Here is a 26,024-nt window from a genome sequence, read left to right on the forward strand (position 1 = left end):
CTCTTGATGAGATAGGAGAGAGGAAAGGAAATTGAAAAGGGGGAAAATACAGGAAATAGAAAAAGGATGAAAAAGAGTGGGATACAGAAAAGGAAAACAAAAACACAAGAAAAGAATGGAAAAGGGGAAGGAAAAAAATAGGATAAACTAAAAAAGAACAGGAAAAAATCTATTAAATAAAAAACAAAGGTAGAGGACAAAAAACTGGACAAAGAAAAAGGAAATAAAAAAAATAATAAAATAAAAATATATGGAAAAGGAAACAAAAAAGCAAATCAAAAAGGAAAGGGAAAATAATCCAAAAGTAGGAAAATGAAAAAAGAGAAAACAGGAAACGAAAAGGAAATTAGGAAAAGGAAAGACAATGAAAAAAAAAGGAAAAATAAAAGGAAATAATCCTTGAACAATGCTTTGAAATGGGAAGATAACTAATTCCAAACACATTACTGTGTTTTAAAAGAAAAACGTGTGAAATTTGGGGGCAACAATCTGACCTACATCCCTTGTGATTAGACTGTGAAATCAAGCAATGAACGAGTTGAATCTTAATTAAGTGTAGGACATTATGAGTAGCATTTTACATGCTGTATTTCATAAACTACAAACAAGATAAAGGAAAACAGCATTATAACAATCCTCTGACAATGCAACAGATGACATGACTCCATTTGTGCCTCATTATATAGTGATTGTTTAGGGCTAAAACAAACCCAAACAAAAATGAGCCAATGACATTGCCCTCTGGAAGATGTTCCTTTTTAGAACGATGACATCAAATGTTGTGCAGATTGCCCTGGAAAAATAGCTTTCCTCCAATCACAACGGCCTTTTGTGTAGTCTCTCTGACAGAATACCCAAGAGCCATGAAACACTAAATGCAAACTGACAGCTGTAGGAATAAAGGATCAGCTGTACTCACTGATTGGGCTAAAACTGACCTTTCTTTTTCGTTTATTCATTTAACACTGCATGTAATAGCATGACTATAGAAAACATGCTTCCATGCACTTAATGACAGCAACAGAAACAAATGTTTTGGTTGAAAGAGGCAGAGAGAGGCATGGTTTATGGAGATTGCCCAAGTGCACTGATTTTAAACAGGACCAAACAAATAGCCTGAGCATAAATTTTTAAGTAAAAGATAATCTGCATCAATTCTACATAGAGGGCAACAGAGAAACAAGGAGAATATAAGCAGATAAAAAAAATTAGTTTGTACCATTTTTAATTAGAACATTAAGGATATGTTAATATCATAATTTAATATTTTCTCTTATTTATTTTTTAATTATTAATATTGTATAAAAAAACTATATATTCTTGTCTTGATATTTGATTTAATTGATCAAATATCAAAGGCTACGTTCCCACTGTCCGTCCAAAACCGATTAGTTGTGTTTCTGATTGGAATCTGATCTGTCCACATCGTGTTTAGCAACTGTTCAGACCCGATTTGTGTGTCCCAAAACTGCTCTTTCGTTTTCCAGAATATGGTAATGACGTTGCGTTGGTAGGTATACACAAAAAAAACCCAACTTCAACATGGAGGGATTTGCAATGCAGATGTTGTCTTGTTTACAACATGACAATGCGTAAAGCCCGCGCGCTGGACTACTGCATCTTATGAGGCAGTGGCAGAAACCTAGATGCGTGGCTTTATTCCATGCTGTCGTCTCCTACAACAACATCTGACGTTTAGATTTTATGCGCTGTGAGAAAGTTACCACACGAAATCTGATGAAAGCAGTCAAGACTGAGGGTGCATTCACATTTGTAGTTCGGTTCGCTTGGTCCGGACCCAAAAAAAAAAAATCGCTTATCGTTCAGATTGGCATTTTTTATCACCGAACCTATCCGAACTTAAAGTCATAGGGATATGTTCACAACCTGATCAGTCGGCATTTATGGCGTATTGCCTATTTTGAGACAGAACATACCGAACATCCAAAACAATGCTGTGTGCAACATCGCGACTCATCTTTTGAGTGTTTGGTTCTTTTACATGTCTTTGCTCCATGTTGCGTTCATATTTCATTCGAACCGCACCAGAGTTCGTTTGGAAGCGGACCGAGACCCATCTTTTCAACGGTCTCGGCCCGCTTGTTTGGTGCGCACCAGGGTTCGGATGACAGCGTTCACACTTATTCAAATAAACCGCACTAGCAGAGCAATCGCAAAATGGTTCATTTTAATCTAATCAAACATGCCAAGTGTGAATACGCCCTCAAACAGATTACCAGAAATGCTAGTTGAGTAGGATTTCAAAACACATGTGAATGTAGCCCGAAAGTAAAAATCGCATTTCATATGTTGCTTCACCTCCATTCACATATCCTCTTCCATGGCCTCATTGGATAGTAAAGTGTCCATCGAAATACACACTTTACCGGAAGTAGTAGTGTTTTATGTGTTCTGTACTGTTTTATGAATACTATGAATTTGGACATAATACTCGGCTCACATACTATCTTATGGAAGTATGCAGCGAAAGAAATCTCAGATGTTACTGGACGACAAGTTGAAGCTTTTTGTTAACATATGGAAAAGCTGCAACTGACGAATGCCTGAGGGCTACATGTGTGGACAGCTTGTAAGCATTAATCAGACCTACACATTAATTCAACATCAAATTCAACAACCCTCAATATGAGAATAAATTGATGGTGGCAAAAACATATTGAATTTTATTGAAATATGCCAGGAGAAAAACACAGCAACAACAAGGTGACTTTCATGGCGTTTTTGTCCATGCAACAATTTTAATCAGCATGTCTATATTGTTGTGGTTTAATACGATTTTTAATAGGACTCACAGAGAGACTTTTCCACGGTATTTGTGGATGAAATATCAGTTGACAGAAATGGCAAAGTATTTGCAGGCCACATGGAATTATTTAATCTGGCAACCGCTGGTTTCTTCCTTTCAGTGCCAGTAACCTAACATCTCTTGCCGTCCTTGAATTCTGACCTATGTAGCAGATGTTTCCAAATGTAAACTTAAACAACAAAAATCATTTTGTTAATCAATGGGGTTTTTTTTTTCTCTTGTTTTGTTAGATTTATGATTAAATAAAAATAAAAAACTGAAAGACAAATCAAATTAAACCTGCAGACATTCTCTGAAATAAAGCTTAGCTTTTTTTGTTTTTAAAACAATTTTTTTAAATAAGAAAATAAGACAAATACAGTATCTTGAAAAATACTTTTTGCAGTGTAGAGTTAATGTCTATTTTGTTCTACAGTATATGCATTTCTCTGTATTGGTCGCATTTGTCTATGATTCAGGAGTATAAACAAAATACGACACAAATATTCATATTAATAACTAGCCATGATTCAGGAGCATTGACAAAATATGATTCATGAGTACTAACAAAACATGAAAAATAATTAGCAATAATAATGTCCTAAAGACCATACAGTGTTAAAGTGTCTGCCACTTCTTCCTTCTGTTGAATTGGCTTATCTGCATGGAGCTAAACTTGTGAAAATCTGGAAAGGCAGACAGCCCACACACTGGGTGCATTATCTGCAAACAATTCTTCAAAATTGCTTTAACCTCCACAAGAGCAGAAACTGTCCAGCCCAAGCTGTGGCCTACTGAGTAGATTGGGCACCAAATGACCAGAGCTCAACAAACCATGCCACTCTTGAAGGGTACAGGGCTTTCGTGATGGCATATGGACACCAGGCTCTGCGGCAAGCCAGCCTGCCTCGCCTGCATCCCCCTCCCCTCCAGGCCTGGACTGTGCAAGGATGAGTGAACAAATGTTTATCTGTCTATAGTAGGTATGAGGCTAGGGCAATGTTATTAGCTTTTTTTTTTTGCTGAGCTTTTCGAATTGCCACTTATGTGCACATAAAACATACATGCACGTGCTGAGTTGAGTCAGAGAAAAGGAAGGAACGAATCTGTCATGAGGCACTCACCACCTCTGGCAAGGTCACACAAACATTATTTTAAATGACAGCCCAGCTGAACAGGGGCATTAGATAACACTCTCAGAGCATACCAACTACCCCAAAGGATGTCCTCGCATGATAGACCCAGCATGTTCGGAGCACATACAATAGAACATTTTTAAAAAGACTATCGCAAATTTAACTGCACTGGGCTTTAGTTGTTTTTAATTATTAAAAAATAAATAAAACAAATCATTTGGAAAAGTAAGCTCAGAGTTAAAATGCTTCACACAAAAAAATTAAATAAAATACAAACTGTGTTCCTAACACAGCTTTTAATACTAAACCAGTACTAAACTTCCGAACAAACTTGTCCTCTAGTGTTTTATTATTAACATAATTCGTCATATTTTAGCTGTGGCAAGCAACAGTTCATGGATTATGATCAATATATATTGATATAGCCTCTAAATCAAGTTTATAGTTACAGTAAGCAATTCTTCATTAGGGCCATTTACTGCAGTGGGAAACACTCCTAGTCTAAATTTACATATGTAATGTCACATGTAATAAAATCTGCAAAAGTCTTGCTATTTTGCTGCAGTCAATTTTCTATTATCAACTAATCAATTGTGTGATTTATGATTTATAACATTTACAGTACTATTCTATTAACTGTGGTAACCAGGATCTGCTTTCAACCTGCTAAACCACACTCTCAAATATATGATGTTACTAACTATATCTAATGCCGCATCTGCTTTTTTTTCCAAAACCATTCATTGTAGGTTTAAGGTCATGAAGGTGTCAACTGGCTACTTTAACAACAAATGTATTTAAATAATATAATGATTTTAGAAATAAATTACAAGGGGATCTCCATCCTCTTTTGCCCTCCTGGTTCTTGGCTTGTGCACACTTCCTGAAAAGTGAAGCCAAAACGTTTAGATCACCCCCATGGTGGCTGGCTGCAGTATAGGTCATAAACCCCGCCCTCTCCATGCAAACAAATGGGATGCAAGCCAAACTAAAAAATCCAATTACATTTCAAAAAAACAATTTGGTCTGTCATTTTAGGTATAGATCTTATCACGCTGACGTATGTTCAAGTGTTCGTTTTTCCAACAACTTTGGTTTTATTTAGTTACTTGATGCTATAAAAACGGGGTGCAATTGACAGCTTTGCTTGGATTGAGTCTGCGGGAGCGGACCTTCATACCGCGGCTCCACTTCAGTATCATTACTGCACAGACTCAGCCTCCGAATGACTTAATCAGTAATGACCGTTTCTGGGATATTTTGGCTTCATTTTTGTACAGTGGAAAGAAGTGAAGACATCATCAATCTTTTTTTTCAGTCTATGGTGTGAGTGCAATGCTCATTCCAAGTCTTTTATTTCAAGTTGTCACAGCTTTTATTTTACAGTGCATCCATGATCTCTCACATACTTACATTTTTTCACTTGGCTGTCACTGATTACACTGCCGTGACTGGAACAGTAAGAACGCATGCGTCCTTTAGCTGCCAGTTTGATTAATAGATCTATTAATACGGAATCAAAAATTGCAAAGAGAAGCCCTGCAGCAGCTGCAAAATATTTAGCATAGTGTACAGTGTCATTGAAAAGTCATTTGATCAATCAGTGCCACATACTTTCAACAAAGTTTTGACCACGCATAAGAGTCTGAATCTAGAGTGGGCAAGCAATCAAACCAAGTGTTAAAAAAGTAGCATGCCAATTGCAACACATTTTATTTGAAGTTCTGATCGAGGTCTTGTCATCTGTGCTATCACAGACTTTGATATTGTTGAGAAGCAGTAATCTGCATTTTGTTTACTCCATACATATATTACCATCAGCCTCCATCAGAATGATTCTGTAAGATGTTTCTGAGTGCCTGAATGATGTTATTTCAAGGCTCATTATGCCTCCAAAGGCTGAGGGAGCAAACACAAGTTTCCAGAAGCACTGAGCTGTCAATCATTATGAATTACTTATATTGTTTACAGCTGACAATAAATCTATTGTTTCGGTGGGTGGAACAATCTCACTGGTCTGAAAGTTACAACATGGATGATGTAACACTTTCAAAAATGACACTTTAATGGGGGACCATTAAAGTTTTATATTGAGACTTGAAAATGTCATGCTTCAAGTGCCATCATTTTCAGGCAGATACTAGTTTTCAGATGGTCAAAATTCTGTCTAAATTATTGAGAAATGTATGCTTCAGTCAAAGTTGTAGAATACCACAGACCTGACTAATCATGAGTGACTTGAACTAATGGCTCAAAGAGGCAGACTAAGCAGACAAATCTAATCTTTCAGACGCAAGGTGTTCTGAAAGCGTGGATTGGGGTGAAAAAAAATCTTCTTATGATGTCACTAAAAATGTCTTTCCCCCGTTTTGGCTCTGCGAATGCCATCAAAGTACAGCAAAAGCTATTCGAGAAACATCTGACAACAGCTATTTCATGACTGGCCGGCTTCAATGATGACGTCAGATACATGTTTATTCTGACACCTTCAGTTCAGCTAATGCTCACAAATCCATGTTATATAACGTTTTATGACAGTAAAGAGTATTTTCATGTAATACTGTCATGTTCATAAAAATAAAAATGCAAAAAAAAAAATACAGACCCCATAGGTTTATGTAACTATTCTTGCACACCCTGACGTTGTATTGAGCAGTACATAAAGAATTTAATGAAAAGTGTTTCTTTTGCATCATGAAAACATGTGGCTGGTTGCATAAACTACTAAGACTAGTCTTAAAAGTTAGTTATTAAATTTCTTTCTTTAAGATTGTTCATAGCTTTTTTAAGTCAGTTACTAATTTGAAACCGTTATACGTACTGTAAGATTTAGGATTAGCCCTAACTAACTGCTAGTTGGTCAGACTAGTTCTTAATACAGTCTTAATGTAATGGCTGTTTATGAAACTGGTCCCTGGTCTGTGTATTTGGCAAATATTCTCACGATCGGTTAAAGCCAGTAACAGCTGGAGTCGAACACACCCAATGACATCACGACAGTGCTGATTGGCTGATGACACCACAAGAACACACCAAAAACTTCTTCACATCACTAGCATCTATCATGAGCTGTGACATCAAGGGCAGCAGAGAAAGAAAATAAGTCCATTCCATCCAGAATTAAGGGATTTAGTATATGGCCGTGCAGAATAAGGCATTAATATGTGCTTTATAAGTGCTAATAAACAGCCAATTTTCTAGTATATGCATGCTAATAAGCAACTAGTTAATAGTTACTCATTAGCATGCATATTACTGGGATATTGGCTGTTTATTAATACTTATAAAGCACATATTAATGCCTTATTCTGAATGACCATATTCTAAATCCCTTAATCCTCCTACCCAATACCTACATTTAACAACTAGCTCACTAACTATTAATAATCAGTAATTAGGAGTTTACTGAGGCAAAAGTCGTAGTTAATAGTTAGTTAACAGTGAGAATTGGACCCTAATCTAAAGTGTGACCATAAATTAAAAATATAATTATTATAAATGAATCAATAAATTATATTATAAATAAATTACACGCATACATTAGCAGTTTACTGGGCTAAAGGGGTCATGCTAACCTATCAAGAATTCAAAATTAAGATTTAAGACTTGATTGTGACTTGTAATGCTCCAACTGCATTTTTTTATTATTATTACATTTATGTATTTTCTTTGGTTCCCGTTGATTATGAAATTAAATCACAGCTCAAGGCCTAACTGTGATCAAACAGGGGCAGCCCTTTGATGGTTGGCCAATACGTTTCAGCAGTTTGCTAATTAAGTCAAAGCAAACAACCACCTGTCATTAAAAGTATTAAACCGATGGCTCCAGTCCTGAAGTATTTACCTCTCTAAACCACTAGCGGAGTCTATTAATTAGGCAACCTGGAAGGAAAAGGTAATTTATTAAATCATGTGACGCAGCACGTACAGAGTGACCTTTGTGAATGGAGTAGAACGACCCTGACAGGAGGACTTTTTTCTCCTAGTGACTTTATTTGTTAGTTTTTAAATGTTGCAATCACTACTCCAATTCTAAAAGAGGTTACTGCAATGAGAGAAACCTTCTTTCAAAATTGAATATTGATCTGTGTATGCGTTTCTGTGTGAATGCAAAGTCACAGAGAATTTCAGGTTCAAATTTCAATTATTGTGACCATGACTCACATTCATGCCTTTTTTTATTCTTTTGTTGCAGTTGTATGCTTGAAATGTCCCTAGCTTAAAAGCCCAATATTTTGCCTCAGGTAAACCTGTAGATAACCTAGCTTTTTCTTACCTTCAATAACACATGGAATCAGACTACAATGACTTTGAAATATAAAGCATAGAAAATATCTGCACTATAAGCTTATCAAAATGCCAAAAGAACACTCCTCGTCCTCTGATATGACTCATGGAAGCGAGTAAACGGTGTCTGCGTGATGTCTTGTGCTTACTCCGTTCAGTTTGTCTCCACTGTCATTCTCGATTAGTCTACCTGAAGTGAGTTTCGACATTCCTCTGGGATGTCCCTCGGCTAAAAAACACCCTTTCGCTGCATGCAACCCCTGAAGCATGCAACCTCACAGGAATTCTGCACGGCACACTTCTTGCAACTTTGATCACATTTGAAATGCACCATGCTTAAAGGACACTTGCTGACTTACTGAAACACAACATCCCTCCCCCATATCCCAGTTTAGGTTAAAGCTAATATCATCTCCCAGCTTCAGCATGCATAAAACGGATGATAACAGTACCTGGATACACAAGCAAAGCAATCAGCCACACCATGAAGATAAAGCAGGCAGGATTGCACATTCTTCAAACTGTTCTCTGGATGCAGCAGCTGGTATTTCTTCCTTTCCTTTTTGCTTTTCTGCACAGAAACACAACCACCTGTGTTCTGTTTGCCGTTTCTTTGATCACAGGGTAATTACAGCAGAAAACGGCTTATTTTCACCCTTGGATAGGCATGGAGTGGAGTGGAGGCAATTTAAATCCAGCACAAGTTAAAGCGGCAGAGAGACTGAGCTCCCATTGATTATTTTCATAAGAGGACCGCGCTCAGCAGGCTGACGGAAGGGAACGCCCCGCCCCCTCTGAGCTCTGATTGGCCGGGACTCTTGGCTGCCTGTCAGCAAGGGGTTCATGCTTCGACTGGACCACTAATGCAAAGCTCTGCAAGATGAGAGAACGAGACGAGCAGCATCTTCAATAAAACTGGCGGCAAGCCTCCTAATATTTGGTCTGTCACCACAAACTGATAGACACGTCTGGAATTGCTCTGTTCCCTTATATAACGTTGCTTCTATTTAAAGATCATGCCTTTCTTATTTGTGTAATTGCCTGCTGTCAACACGGAGTATTGGGTTCATGCCAAGATGCTGAAGTCCCTTCGATGTGATAGTCATCACTACTCTGACAAAACTCTCAAGGTGACCTTGGGTAGCTTCTGTAAATCTCTAGCGGCAAAGATTAACAATGTGCATCTCATCCATCCTAAATGCATCTGAATAAACATAAACAGATCTAATAATTGTTCCAATATGTTGGTGTAAAAAAAAAATCTCAAAGAACCACTTAATATCATTTCAAGTTACAACTCCCTAGACCACCAAAACAAGATCAACGTCAAGCACAATGAAAAACCAATGCGGTCTACTAAAAATTACTTCAAAATGAGTTTTTAATTAGTCTGTGTAATGAAAATATCGGTAAAAATAAATATTTTTTTAAATCAAGATAAATTATCTTGAGTTGAGACTAAATAAGCTATTAGGACATGTTTTGATATATTGTATCATGAATATAAGTGTATTTTGTCTTACTACACTAGCATTTTTTTTTTTTTTTTTCAATTAAAATTTAAAACATTTGAAAAAGTCTGCCAGTGCAGTAAGACATAATACATTTGTATTTAAGACACATAACAAATAGGACAAATATATATTTTAAAAAAATTAATAAAAAAACACTTAATATCACAACTCCCATCACCGGCCTTGGCAGTATATTTCCTGTTCCTCGCCTGCACCTCATCAACACACTCATCACCTCTGGCATATAAGCACACACCTCAAACACACTCATTGTCTGGTCTATGGATTACATACCTGTATTCCTCACCTGCAAATATTACCTCCTGTGATTCCCAAATACCTGTCTCCTTGCTGATGTGTCCATTCCTCTTCTCCAGCATTCCCTCAAGACCTGTAAGACAAAGACTTTGATTACTATTCAGCCTGATAAACAGCATGTGTGTGCATTTAGTCAGCTGTTGAAGACATGATCACTATCTTCACTTGCCAATCCTAAGAGCTGAAGTTTAATACCTGCCTTGATCATTGCTGTGTTATTACTTACTTGTGTTAGGAATTTGCTCAAATAAAGCACTGTTATCACTTATCCATCTCTCGCGAGTCTGCTATATTCTGACAATTAAAATTTGGACACATGCTGCTGTCCCGAGAATTTTCGGTTTCTGTGGTTGCAACCAAAGAAACCGAAAATTCTCGGGACAGCAGCATGTGTCCAAATTTTAATCTTAACCATTCTATTTCATCAGAAACGATCTTAAAACAGGGCTTCAAGTGTAAAATACCGAACTTGTCCTTTAACATGAACTAACAATGAAAATAATTTAAAAGCATTTATTAATCTTAAATTAATCTGTTATTTAATGGACCTGAGCTAAAATAACAGTTGTGTATCTAACAATGAACAGTTGTATTTTTAACTAATATTAACAAAGATTTATAAATACGGTAACACTTTATTTTGATGGTCAACTTCAGACATTCTACTAACTATAAGTAACTTTCCAACTACATGCCAACTAACTTTCAGTAGAGTATTAGCAGTGTCTGCTTCATATCTGCAAACACTTTATTTTGATGGTCCCCAACAGACCTTCTACTAACTATAAGTAACTTTGCAACTACATGTCAACTACCAGTCATTAGAGTATTAGTAGTGTATGCATAATATCAGCTAAGACTATTTTGATGCTCCCCCAACAGACCTTCTTCTGACTATAAGTAACTTTGCAACTACGTGTCAACTTATTCTGTTAACCCGAACACTAATCTCTGCAACGGTCTGCTACAGTCTACTAATATTCTAATGAGAGTTAGTTGAAATGTAGTTGCAAAATGACTTTTAGTTAGTAAAATATTTAAAGTGGACCATCGAAATAGTGTAACCATAAATACTGTAACAAATGAATTGCTCACTGTTAGTAAATTTTAGTTAATGCTTAACTACTAGCATTAACTACTAGGACCTTATGTAGAGTGTTACTAGCATACCATTTAAAAAAACATTTCAGGATCTAATAAAATGATTCAGTTAGATTTAATTGTTTGCAATTAACATGCAAATGATTGCATTTATGCAAAAGTAGTTTTGTGCACAGTAACGTAATATTTCATTAAGTACTTCAGATATTTAGTACAAATATAATTTAGTTCACAGAGGTTCAGCTGAAGAAACCAGTCATGAAACCCTGCTGTAAAGTAAAAGCAAAAAAAAGAGGGCTGGGGGGTGGTATGGGATCAGAGCATCACACTTGTCCTGTGAGAGTACAGTGGCTTTTTATGTACCACAAGCAGGTGGACTATCCACAGTGTAACAACTCTGACAACTCAAAGGGAGTCTTGTGTTTAGCGAGCAGTCCAAGATATAACTCAATCATACAGGCTTCACACTCAAATATTTGATGTACTCTAGCCATATGGGGCTAGATTATATAAGGCACAAAGTGTGATGAGTGAGTCTATTAATGATTGTTTGACTGCAGCAAAAGACTGCAGCAATAACTATAATTTCAGATATAACAAATGTGGCTCTGCGTGTAAGTTTGGTAATGATCAATATTTTGCAGAATTGTTATCAGCCTTATGCACAACCATATTGAAAAAAAAACCTTCAGGGTAGAATACTATTTTAAAAAATCCATGGAATATGAATATGATAATCAAGAACCTTGGTATCCTCAGACTGTAGGCCTAGTACTTTCACTGTACTTTTTCCATAAGGGACATCTGACCTCACAAAGTACTTTGTAGTTGATCCACTGTGTACTAAGCAGGCTTTTCCACCAGGACGAGATGATTTTGTTACAAATATTGTGCTGTTCTGCTGCAGGGTGTGTGGTTCATAGGTTGAAGAGCTGCAACACTTATGCCTTTGGACAATCTCTTATGCTCACTTCCACTGCAATCCATTCAAAACAGAAGTGTGATCTCACTTCCAGAGAATGTCATGAATTCCTTGAATATTAATTGCACTCTTACTGGCAAGTTATGAATTAAAAATGAGCAAAAGCAGAGGGTTTAATCGAAATATTACCCAAGCTCTTAACAAGTCTGAATTGCACTGCAAGTACTATTAACCAAACACTAAATCAAATCCGGCAAGGTCACCGAATTGCAAATTTTTAATGGTGAAACTGTCAGGCTAATTCAAAACCTGCCCTACCTGTGCAGTTTCCCAAAGAGGCCAACCACGATATAGTGCAATCACAAGCCAACCCATGACAATAACTCACACTGGAAATTTGGTCCACATTTCATAAAGAGCTTATCAAACTGATGTATATCAAAATGTGATGCAAATGCCACCAAACCTTTCCATTCTTTGAGAGAAGAGTGTATTTCTGTGAGTAACAGAGCACCAAACGAACTCCGCAGATAAACTAGATTGTCATTTCACAGTGTCCCGTTAGCAGCCCTGATATGAATCATAATTGATGTTCGCGGTACTAACATTTGACAAGGACATATTCTTTGAGAGCTTTAGACAAGCCTTTTTAGATGATTAATACAGCTCAATAGAATCATAATATTGATGACACATAATTAAACTTATGATGAATTTATTTGAGATTAAAATAAAATTAGGAACTAATTTGCCCTTCAAATAACTTAAAATACCCTAAATAATGTTTGAACTTCAATAGGCCCAAAAAAATATCCCCACTGCACCGACCCAAATAAATGAACAAATGCATATTCTTTGTAAATAAATGATATATTACACAATTCTTAGCATATTAGTTAGAAATATGAAAATTAATTAGGAATTTCATGAAAATGTATGTTACTCAGGGGCCTCGAGAGGTTCAAGTAAAAACCTTTTTTGACTACTGAGTGACACTTTCTCTCAGTCATGTAATCACTTATCTAACTGAAACAGACAATTAAAACCTCTATAACCCCAAATATTTTCATAATATCCCTGACATGAAAGCCTAGTTAAATCTCAGTTAAAATAGTGTTTGATCTTTGAAATTCTTTGAAAGTCTATGCATTCAAAAGCTTTTCTCCAATCCCAGTCAAAACACTGGCATATCAAAGATGACATTAGTTGTTGTTGTTCAATAAATGGCACACCCATTACAGACATCTGTGGGATGAGAAGGGTTTGACTTTAAAATCAACTCTGTGTTGACCAAACACACACACACACAAGTGTACATGCTGTGACCTAAGATAAATAACATTTGTGTCCACAATCCAGCAGCTGTTTTATTGGAACGGATATCAAATACTCTGATAACATGACTCCACCTTTACTGGAAAAAAATGTTTTGTCATTATTGTTACAGACATAGTTATATATTATGTTTTTTGTGTTGTGAGTTCATCTTTTTACATTTGTTGATTGTCAAGTTAAGTCTTTTGAAGTTAGTGTGCCAAGTGCAGCCTGGTCTCATTGTTAATACATATTTATTATTTCTTAACTTTCAAAGACACAAAACGTACTTTTTGTAAGTTTGGATAGATGCTAAATTTTACAATATGGACGTATCGGCAACATTTAAACATATAGCATTATTACAATTTTAGTAACAATATAGCATTAAAAAGATACTTTGAGCCGCTAATCCTACTCCTACCTCTAAACCCACCCATAACCATTTCTTAAATCTACGTACAGTTATAAAGAAAAACATAGACGGACAAGTCCAATCACAATAATTTATTAGCCTTCAGATAGTTGAGTTGATATTTTTAGTGTCCTATAAAACTGTATGGCTAACAAAATGAGAGATCATTTTATTGTTGCCTTGGACTTGGTGAATTTTTTTGCTGAATGAGGCCTTGACAATTTTTAGGACAATTGCTGAGATAACATAAAATCAGGTTATGTTGTATTTTTACGTTTTCTCAGCAATTCCTTTTTTTAGTGTACTCATTAGTTCAGCAATCTACCATATCCTGAGGTATCCAGGATGAAACGATACAACTGTGCTGGATACGCCAAAACTGTGCTGATGAAATATCAATATATCACATCTCAGCACAGGGCTCAACAATAGCTTTTGGGCCCGTGCAAAACAATGACTTGATAAACTTCTATCAATATCTTTTTATTAACATGTGTATTTTATCTTGTTTACATTTTTACACTTAAATTACATCAATTTTTGAAGAAGCTAGTCAAACTGAAACCAGCATTTCTCAATTCAGAGCAAGGAAGACTATAACACTTTTGGATACCTAACCCTATTTCACAGAGATTGACAATTTTCTATAATGTGCAGTCCTACTGTATAGAAAATCCACTGCTTTGTTCTGATTTTCAAATAATTCCAAGCAATTTCAAGCACCACTATGATTTGTTGCATTATAAAAATATTATTTTTGCTTCTCAGATGCATTTTAGCCTCTTGCCTCTCAAATCTAATATTGCATCAGTTAAATGAGACAATAAACCATTTAAAAAATACCCAAAACAGATATTTCCCATCATCCTCTCAGACACCCATGCTGTGAGTTTCGCGCTCAAGTTACAAATTGACCAGCTTCCATCAAGGCAACCTAGCACTGCATTTGTATATTTGTGTGCATGTGATGTGTACATGGCCATGTGTGCAAGCTCTTCGGGACTTCAGTGATGTGTGTTTGATCTACTGCGGAGCTATTAACTCTGCACTCCAGCAGTAACACAGATGGCACAAGCCTCTCCATCCACATATCACCCCTGAAGGAGAAGAACGAACGTATACAGCTAAAAAGAGAGTGACAGAATGACTATCACAGACTCTGTAGATTGAACAAAAGTTAAAGGAATAGTTTAATCAATAATTGCATTTTTTTTTCCACAATTTACTCAAGGTTCCAAAACTGTATATTGTTATTTTTTTCTGTGGGGAAATAAATCAATTCATTAAAAAGTAGAAAGTAGACCATGTCAGGGCTGTACACTGTGAAATATATGTCGCACTTGCTACGAAAAAAAGCGGTCAGCGGCGCGATGAATAAAGTTACCACAGTAGCACGCATGCGATACAGTTTTGCACATGTGTGAGACAGTGTGCTTGTTGTTTGCTGTGTGCTTGTTTGTTTGTGAGGTTAATCTTGGGCTGCATGAATAACCAGAATTAAACTGAAATCGTGATTGGCTTATTGCAAATATAAAATGGCAAAGTTTTAATCAAATTAGCATATGCACGGCGTGTTTCATGGTAAAGTTTAGCACTGAGATCAGAGCGTATCGATCAGTTCGCAGTTAATGTCACTTGAAAAAACAACACCCGCCAAACATCTGTCAAAACTTGTAATGAGAAGCATTTACAAACCTGCTGTTGTCCAATGAAAGAGAACATTTAATGACATTTTTACTCCAAACTCACTTAATAATGTCAGTCGAGGGTTTGAAATAACTGCATAAAACAGAATGAGACAGAAGTCTAGAACAAACCATGTATTGTCACAATCGTATGTTTATAGTTTGTCTTCACGTTTCAGTCAAAATATCTCTATCTGCATTTCATTCATTCTACTCTGGGATTTCCTGGAACGTCATAAGTCATAAAGCCACTCGAAGGCAAGCCTGCAACCTTAGCTGAAAACGCTACAGTACACAGGGTAGAAGACAAGTGGAAGGAGACAAGAGGCTGTTTTTTTTTTAATGGATGTCAATGGAGGAGAGGCTTCATGAATGGAACAGACATTGTATTACATGTGTGTAATGCAAACACCACCCTATTTAGGGTAAAGATTTGAAAAATTTGACTTCTTTCTAAAGAAATGTTAAGTAAACGTATGCAAATCCATACTTTTTTTTTCTCCAGTGTAGAGAAGTAAACAGATTTCCTGACAAAATGTAATTTAAGAAATTACCATCACAGATTTTTATCATAATAATTTATTATTTTATAATTAAACTTTAGATTTTACTTTAATTTATAGGAAAAGGAAGCTGTAATTTCAAGAGCTTAACCAAAAAGGATTGATGTTGTTCGGAAATGTCTGAAAACATTTCTTGGTAAGATTTGTATTTTTTTGTGCCCTGAATAACATTAAAGCACTTTAGTCAGTCACATGCCTGTTTAAGTGATGAACTACGCTACATTTGGTTGTTTTCAGAGATAGTAATAGACGTTTGTTACTCAAAGAAAACTATTGTATGACTTTGAAAACTTGAAATACAGCCCAAAAGCCATATAGACTACTTTTATTATTTCTTTTTATTTGCCTTTTTTGGCCTTTGCGCTTGACAAGACGCAAGTATGAACTATAAGCATATGAACGTAAAGATCTTTTTTTTATTATTATTATAAAAAAATTACTAAAAAGTCCTTTCAATCCTTTATGCTGTTATTTTTTTGTGACTTTTTTCAAAGAACAAAAGCAAGGCCTCATGCCTTTCTACGTACATCTAATCTACATTTTTTAATCAGAAGAAACATTTTAGAAATAAAATCTTTTGAAAATAATTATCAATTTGGCATGTTAATCATGTTTGAAATAGTAAAACATTTAAATAGAAGGTTAAATTATTGTGAAACAGATCTGATTAAGATTTAGCATAAAATTTTCTTGTGTTGAAATCACACAGAGTCTCAACAAGGTCGAATCGAAGGCTAACTCGGGTCTGTTTTTTTTTTTATTCTCTCCTGCAGCCTCTTCATGCCGGTTATACTGCCAGTTTGTCATCTGAATACCCGGGCATAAGCAAAAGTGGCCTAAATTAATTTGGCAAGAGGAAGAGGCAGATGGAACATGTAATTGTAAAGGCACAATTTTGGCAGCCTAAAAAGACAACTTAGAAGAATTAATATTTCCCCATGGTTAATAAATGCTTTTTTTCACATTCTTCCCTTCCTTGATTCATTTCAAAACAGTTATCTTAACTGTGCAAAAACAAGCTGTGTGAAACCTTAATCGTACACTACATGATGGCAATTGCTTGAATAGGAATATCCAAGTAAGTTAATGTTATTGCTCTAAATCCTTAACATATATTAAAGTGTTGTCAGCAATCCTCCAACGCAATGTGAACCATTCGCTTTATTAAAAAAATAATTCAGACATGGAAATAATTTTTAGTGTTTACCTCTCGGATGCCACCCTCATAATACCAAAATAAATCCACGGGGGACATGAGATGAAAAAAATAAACTGTATAAAACTAGAAAAACATCATCCCCAGGATCACAAAACATCATCTTATTTACATAAAAAGTAACTCACGTACTTGAACATGGTTGTTTGAAAGGATGAAGACTGACATGTTACTTCTGTTTACACACCTTTATGTGTCTGTTGCCGTGACAGTGTGTGATTCCTCCCTAAGGGTTTACACATGATGGCGGAGTCAAATAATTCCAAATTCCAGCTTCGGATTAACTCTCATTTACATGTATGCTCTCAGCAAACGCTTTCTTTTCAAAGCGACTTACAGCTCATCTTTAAAATAATGAATAATAATTTTATAATAATAAATGAATTATACTGCAAGCTGGAGAAAAGCTGCTGCCTAGTGAGTGCACTTGTTTTTACCTCAGTGGATCTTACTGTTAATTTTATTTTTGAATATTTCAACCAAAAATGAAAATCCTGTCATCGTTTACTCAACCTTTCTCAATCCTTTCATAACGTTTCTTCTTATGTGAAATAAATAATACATAATGACAATGAGGTATTGGAGTTAATAAATAAATAAACGTTAGCTTTGTACGAAGAACACATTGAAATTCAAGAATTGCTGTGAGCAGATCATTAAATCAGTGAGTTGAATTTATTTAAGTTTAGTCTAATTTGGAAATCCATTGGCTCATAGACCTTAGGCAGGGTAACAACACCAAATTACATTTTTGACAGGAATGAAAATAAGGTTGTGTCACAGTGTCTGGTTGCGTTCCCTTGTCTATCACTAGAGGTCCTCGTTCTCACGGTGTCCTTCACAATTGACTTCAATTCCCAGCATTCTGTCTGTCACTGTCACTCATCAGTTCATTGCACTCATCTGTTCCCCGTAATCATTGTTCCCAGCTGTTCTGTGTTAGTCTTGTTAGATATGTGTATATATTCCCTGTCTGTGTTAGTATGTGTACGGAGTCGTTGTATATGGTCACCACACTTCTGAGTTCTGTGTTCCTTGCCTGTTTCTTGTTTTGTTTATTTGTATTTGGATTGCTAACATGGACTTTGAACCTTGCCTGGATGACTACGAGATGGATTATGCTTTAATAAACACCTACTGCCATACTGCATTTGGATCTACCTATTTTCCTGTGTGTCCCCGTGACAGAACGACTCCGTCACCTTATAGATCCAGCGGTATGAATTTTCGTGATTTTTCCTCAATCACGAAAAGGGAGAGGAGACAGCGGAATGGGAATCAAGCTGAGGAGGAGGAGCCACGCATGACATTAGATGAGTGTTATGCTTTGTGTGCTCGTATCAGGGATGAGAATGCTGCGCTCCCGGTTAATTCCGGGGAGAGAACAGCACCCAGTTGCTCGCGGACAAGGAGGAGAAGGAGGAGTCACATCCCGTCTGCCCAGCGAGAGACTGTTCACGTCCCGTCTGCCCAGCGAGAGACTGTTCACGTCCCGTCTGCCCAGCCAGAGACTGTTCACGTCCCGTCTGCCCAGCGAGAGACTGTTCACGTCCCGTCTGCCCAGCGAGAGACTGTTCACGTCCCGTCTGCCCAGCGAGAGACTGTTCACGTCCCGTCTGCCCAGCGAGAGACTGTTCACGTCCCGTCTGCCCAGCGAGAGACTGTTCACGTCCCGTCTGCCCAGCGAGAGACTGTTCACGTCCCGTCTGCCCAGCGAGAGACTGTTCACGTCCCGTCTGCCCAGCGAGAGACTGTTCACGTCCCGTCTGCCCAGCGAGAGACTGTTCACGTCCCGTCTGCCCAGCGAGAGACTGTTCACGTCCCGTCTGCCCAGCGAGAGACTGTTCACGTCCCGTCTGCCCAGCGAGAGACTGTTCACGTCCCGTCTGCCCAGCGAGAGACTGTTCACGTCCCGTCTGCCCAGCGAGAGACTGTTCACGTCCCGTCTGCCCAGCGAGAGACTGTTCACGTCCCGTCTGCCCAGCGAGAGACTGTTCACGTCCCGTCTGCCCAGCGAGAGACTGTTCACGTCCCGTCTGCCCAGCGAGAGACTGTTCACGTCCCGTCTGCCCAGCGAGAGACTGTTCACGTCCCGTCTGCCCAGCGAGAGACTGTTCACGTCCCGTCTGCCCAGCGAGAGACTGTTCACGTCCCGTCTGCCCAGTCAGAGATTGTTCACGTCCCGTCTGCCCAGTCAGAGACTGTTCACGTCACGTCTGCCCAGTCAGAGACTGCTCACGTCCCGTCTGTCCAGTCTGGGACAGAGCAAGAGATGCCCATTCGCGTGGCCGCCAAGGCTGTGCTAGACTATCTGGAGCGTCTGGCTCGGATCCTGGACATGCCGGTGGATGCTGTTCCAGAGCCGAGGCCAGAGCCAGTGTCTGCTGTTCCGGAGCCAAAGGCAGAGCCAGTTTCTGCTGTTCCAGAGTCGGAGGCAGAGCCAGTGCCAGTGCCTGTTCCAGAGCCGGAGCCAGTGTCTGCTGTTCCAGAGCCAGAGCCAGAGCCAGTGCCTGTTCCAGAGCCGGAACCAGAGCCAGTGCCTGTTCCAGAGCCGGAGCCAGTGTCTGCTGTTCCAGAGCCGGAGCCAGTGTCTGCTGTACCTGAGCCGGAGCCAGCATCTGTTCCTGAACCACTGTTTGTTTCTGTGTTTGTGTCTGTTCTTGTGGCTGTTTCAGTTTTGGTGTCTGTTCCTGAGCCGGTGTCTGTTCCTGAGCCGGTGTCTGTTCCTGAGCCGGTGTCTGTTCCTGAGCCGGTGTCTGATCCAGAGCTGGAGCCGGTGGCTGTTCTAGAGCCGGAGCCGGTGCCGTCTGTTCCAGAGCCGGTGCCGTCTGTTCCAGAGCCGGTGCCGTCTGTTCCAGAGCCGGTGCCGTCTGTTCCAGAGCCGGTGCCGTCTGTTCCAGAGCCGGTGCCGTCTGTTCCAGAGCCGGTGCCGTCTGTTCCAGAGCCGGTGCCGTCTGTTCCAGAGCCGGTGCCGTCTGTTCCAGAGCCGGTGCCGTCTGTTCCAGAGCCGGAGCCGGTGTCTGTTCCTGAGCCGGTGTCTGTTCCTGAGCCGTGGCCGCCCGAGTGGTCGTCTTCGCCCTGGTCGCCCGAGTGGTCGTCTTCGCCCTGGTCATCACCGCCATGGCCGCCCGAGGGGTCTGCACCGCCCTGGCCGCCCGAGGGGTCTGCACCGCCCTGGCCGCCCGAGGGGTCTTCACTGCCCTGGCCGCCCGAGGGGTCTTCACCGCCCTGGCCGCCCGAGGGGTCTTCACCGCCCTGGCCGCCCGATGGGTCGTCTGCTTCGCCCTGGCCGCCCGATGGACTGTCTGCTTCGCCCTGTCCGCCCGATGGACTGTCTGCTTCGCCCTGGCCGCCCGATGGACTCTGTGTTTCGTCCTGGATGCCAGATAGACTTTCTTTTTTGCCCTGGTTCCCGGTTAAGCCCTCACCCCTTGTTCCTGTCTCCCTTCACGGACCTGGCCCACCATCCCTCCCCCTGATCCTCCACCGTTCCACCTCCCTCCTGAACTCTTGTGTCATGTTTTAGTGTTGTCGTGGAGCGTCTGGTAGCCGCTCCGTAGAAGGGGGGTTATGTCACAGTGTCTGGTTGTGTTCCCTTGTCTATCACTAGAGGTCCTCGTTCTCACGGTGTCCTTCACAATTGACTTCAATTCCCAGCATTCTGTCTGTCACTGTCACTCATCAGTTCATTGCACTCATCTGTTCCCCGTAATCATTGTTCCCAGCTGTTCTGTGTTAGTCTTGTTAGATATGTGTATATATTCCCTGTCTGTGTTAGTATGTGTACGGAGTCGTTGTATATGGTCACCACACTTCTGAGTTCTGTGTTCCTTGCCTGTTTCTTGTTTTGTTTATTTGTATTTGGATTGCTAACATGGACTTTGAACCTTGCCTGGATGACTACGAGATGGATTATGCTTTAATAAACACCTACTGCCATACTGCATTTGGATCTACCTATTTTCCTGTGTGTCCCCGTGACAGGTTGTGAGAAAAAGAAGTAGGCCTACATATGTTCAATGTCTTTTTCCACTGATAAAACGTTGTTTGGAAAAAAAAACAGCTTTGAAAGTTGTGAGTAGTGAAAATGATGTGATCTAGGACCTTTATTCAGTGCGTGATATGATGGACAATTAATTTACTTAATCTAAGATTTTTTGAAGGATTAAAAAGGAAATTATGAAGAAGAGCACTGGCACATGTAAAAAAAAAAAAACAAGCCAAACAACTCCAATGATCTGTTCCCTTGTGGGAAATAAAAGCCAGCACATGAAATTGTGCTTGATACAGCCATCTTTATCTTAAACATCAGTAATCAGTCTGAATCTCTGCACATCCAAAGCATCATGGGTGTAAACTGAGGGGGTGAGGGGAGAAAAAAAAGTGGGGAATAGAGTGTCGGGGAGATTACTTTGGGAGTTTGTGTATTCAGATGGGCAATAGTGAGGGAACATTTGCTCGCCAGCCTCAGCGAGCAAATATAAAATCTAATTTATGTTTTCAATAATTCACTTGTAACAAATCTACATTTGCTCAGGGTACAAGAAGTGTGCTCAGGTTAGACTGTCCAAAATCAATATGCTTTTTCAGAATATGTGCTGTAAATAGGTATCAGATCACAAATAATCTGCCAAGACAGACAGACGTTTACAGCTGGTTTACTATTTCAGTAACTCAGATTATCATCAAGGAGAGGTGAAAAGTCCGGAATGGCATACTATCTTACTTGTAACTTACTTTATGTTGTTTCATGACCATGTATGGCCAGAGGTCTTTCGAATACTCAAGTGGAATACTGTAATTTACCTCTAAAGTGTTTAAACATTTGTATTTGTACTGCTAATGCCAGTTTATCCGTGGCTAGAGTGTCGTTTGGCATTATATCAAAGACCACAATGGAAAAATCTTCTTAACTTTGTGTCATCCTTGACAAAAAAAGTAGATTTTTTGTCAAATAAAAACTCAAACTCAATTACTGTATACTCCCTATTTACACAATAGATCACAAAACCATTATGAACCAATGTTGTTATCGTTAACTATTTACAATCACTTTTGATAATTAAAATAAAGCTGAAATAAAATAAAATATAACTATTAGATGAAAAACGTAAACAAATGAAAATTTGAAATGTAGAAACTAACTGATAAATCAGTTTGAGTTTATGTATATTAAATATACACACACTTAACGGACCATTCATACCTAGCACTGACAGCTTGTGTGATTGGATCATTTGAGACAAACGTGACTCAGAATTTGGTGTCCCTGTGTGAAATATGGAGTCTGTTCAGAGCGGTGTGTGTGTGTGTGTGTGTGCGATACTTTAGCAGTACAAACAGAGACGCGACCACCACTGTGGCTTCCACCTCTCTGGGGGGGCGATTGGCTGCCTTAAGCCATCTGAGCATCCAAACCCCCAGCCTATCATTTCATCATCATCATCCCTCATCAATCTCCCAATCCCTCACTTCACCCGCCTTCCCCCGCCAAGCCTGTACCATCATTTCTCAGTGTCTGTCTCGCCCTCAATCTCTCTGCCTCTCTTTGATTACTGACATGAGATGTCTCATCCAGCTTAGAGATTTCTCTGCTGAGCCGCCACTCGAGTGTCATTTGACACACACACACACACACACATACACAAACGCATACACTCACATATCACACACGGCCCTTAGCTGTGGCACAAGGCATCTGCTATCTCAGACAGTCATGCCGTGTTAATGTAAGCACAGAGCATCTTGTTCATTAGCAGCACCGGAAACTGTTGAGAAATGGCTTCTTGTACTTTCAGCATTATTCTCATTGCTACACTTTTTTTAATTAAAAACACCACCTAATATCAGGGGTGGAAAGAGTACTGAAAAAATATATATACTCAGGTAAAAGTACCATTACTTTCCAAAAAATGTAGTGTGAGTAGAGTAAAAAACTACTTGAGTAAGAGTAAAAAAGCAGCTTATTTAAAGGTGCAATGTGTAACATTTTTGAGTATCTATTAACAGAAATGCAATATGACATCCATAACTATGTGTTCAGTGGTGTATAAAGAACGTACTTAATAAACCGTAATGTTTTTATTACCTTAGAATGAGGCATTTATATCTACATAGGCGCGGGAATCCCCTTCTATGAAGGTCGCCATATTGTGACGTCATGTTTCTACAGTAGCCGAACGCGAACAAACAGCGTTACAGAGCGCGTTTCGTCACTACATTGAAAGAGAAGCCGCAGGAAGCTAGAAGAAGCTAGTCATAAACACCGTGAGTAGTGACTTTTCCCTTGTCAGTGGTGTAAATATGTAGTTGGATTGTTTCATGTAACTTAATTCTTCTCCCTCGCTGTGTTATGGCTTTTCTATGTGGGGATAAATGTGCTGGTTAAGTTCGTGAGACAGCTGATTAGTAGGCTACTCTTGTCATTGACCGTAAAACAGTTACAGGAATCACCAACCCGTCGATCTTTGAAGCATTTTAAGTCGATCGAGTTTCCAAAATCAGAGAAAAAAAGCCTATTGTGTGTGTAGTAAGTGGTGTCTAGGGGATGCGGAGGCGCGCGCGCTGTCACAATCACGTTATTTTTGCCGCGCGCACCTTTGGGCTCATGCGGACGCGTCGAGTTTAAACAAGGCTTAACGCTGTAACCAGCTCAGCCACAGTAACAGCTCATATTAGCCAGCTAAACTTTTACTACCCTGTTAGAATAAATATATAGTTGCATAGTTTCATGTGGTTCTTCTCCCTCGCTGTATTATGGGTTTGCTTTGTGGGGAGAATGTGCTTGTTACGTTCGTGAGACAATCAGCTGATTACTATTATTATATTATGTAAGGTGCATTGTGTAATATTTCTCAGGATCTATTGACAGAGATGCAATATAAAATCCATAACTATGTTTTCAGTGGTGTATAAAGACCTTACTTAATGAACCGTTATGTTTTTATTAACTTAGAATGAGACATTTATATCTACATAGGCGCGGGAATCCCCTTCTATGAAGGTCTGAAGGTATGTTTCTACCGTAGCCGAAAGCGAACAAACAGCGCTAAAGAAACCTCATTGCTTGACTTACTACTCTGCTGCTGACTCAGACGACGACATATTTTGTCTTACGTCGGCCACCGTAGCTTCTCATTCGAGTTTGAAAACCGAGGGATAGGCCGCGAGTGACTTGCTGTTTGCAATTTGCAAGTTTCACCACTAGATGCCGCTAAAAATCCCACACTGCACCTTTAAAAGCATGCATGAGTAGCGAGTACTGAGCTGCGGATTCTACCCCTTATAATAAACACCGTACACTGCAATGCAAAAATGTATAAAAGTAAACATACTGTAATTCACATTATCGATTGTTGTTTGTCAGAAAGAATGAAGAATATCTATCATCCAACAGTTTTAATTTTGACTGCCAACTTTTTAAAATGCATCAAAACAACACAGAAATACTATTACAGAGATGGAAAGATGAAAGAGTTATTCTCAGGTCACTCATCACCATTTAAATCATAACGTAAGTAAAATAGATTTAGAATCAATTGTAAGGCCACTGAGCCTGAGCATGCTATTGTTGCACATAAAATATCAATGTTCAAAACTGTACAAAGAATACAAAAACCTTTAGAAACTCACAGTTCAGCATCACACACATTTTCTTTCTTTTATTTTGCGGATTAGGGCAGTTAGAGGTATATACAAATGATTTATTTTGTTAGTTATTTTGGCTCTGTTGGCTCCAGAAGTTCGAACCCCAATTGTATTATAAATCTGGTATTTTCATTAAACCACTGGATTTTTTTTTTTTCGCTTTTCCAAAAGAACCAAACCATTTCGTTCTCAATGGGTTTTTTATGTTACGTCCATTGACCTAGATGGGGCATAACGCAAGAGATAGGTTAAAAAGAGCCAATTTCTCTCCAAAACTGTGCCGGTTTGGGCTTTTTGTGATAAAGAAATGAGAAACTAATATTATTATACGGTTACCTCACCTAATGCACTGAAAAGGGCTAAGATAGTGAGCTAACATGATCAACACTGTAATTCCATTCCATCGAATGTGCTACAATTTAAACGTAAATGTACCTTTTACACAGCATTTACTCAAATTGTTATGCTGATAATTTAATTTGTAAGGAAGAAATTGAATTCAATAGTGAAGTATTTCCGAGGAAACTTTTTCTAAAGAAAAAACACACACACACAGAGAAACGCCCATCAAGAGTCAACGAGCTGCCGATTTCGACTGCTGCAGGACCCGCGCAAGGGAGAGACACAGCAGTGCAAATCGCACGTCTCTCTATATACTGAAGTAAATGGGAGTGGGAATAGAGAAGTGCAGGTATGAAGTCACTTTGTAGGCCAAAACATTAAAACAGCATTTTAGCACTTCTGGTTCCATAATTCCAAGGTCAATTGGGGTTTTTTATGGGATTTTGGTTAAATGACTGAAATAAGGTCCTTGGTTAACACAAGCTCAAGATACTTTCACGTTTTACTCTACGACATAAAATACATCAGTATTACCCCACTTGTGGGTTTTTTAAGCTGTTACATGAATGGTTCGATTAGAATGGTTCGGTATTTCTTGGCACTGACGCTCATCAAGCACAGTAGGGAATGCCATGATATTGCAGCCCAAACCATCACTGATCCACCCCCGTGACTCATTCACATCGTCCACAGCCCAAGATCTGCACTGTTGGCACCATTGGAACCGGCATTTGGCATTGGAACAAGTGACCAAAGTT

At 38.9% G+C, this 26,024-nt stretch overlaps 1 protein-coding gene across 1 annotated transcript in view; it reads right to left on the minus strand.

Moving 5' to 3' along the window:
* opcml (opioid binding protein/cell adhesion molecule-like) overlaps nucleotides 1–8,956 on the minus strand; it is a 179,606-nt gene extending 170,650 nt beyond the window's left edge. Inside the window, exon 1 of the mRNA XM_056240190.1 lies at nucleotides 8,682–8,956. Within this exon, the coding sequence (XP_056096165.1) occupies nucleotides 8,682–8,742 (61 nt within the window). The 5' untranslated portion in view covers nucleotides 8,743–8,956. The remainder of the gene's footprint in view (nucleotides 1–8,681) is intronic.
* Between the last annotated feature and the right edge of the window lie 17,068 nt (nucleotides 8,957–26,024).

This window comes from Rhinichthys klamathensis, unplaced genomic scaffold (genome assembly GCF_029890125.1).
Source record: "Rhinichthys klamathensis goyatoka isolate OS25496 unplaced genomic scaffold, OSU_Roscu_1.1 h1tg000585l_1, whole genome shotgun sequence".
NCBI lineage: Eukaryota > Metazoa > Chordata > Actinopteri > Cypriniformes > Leuciscidae > Rhinichthys > Rhinichthys klamathensis.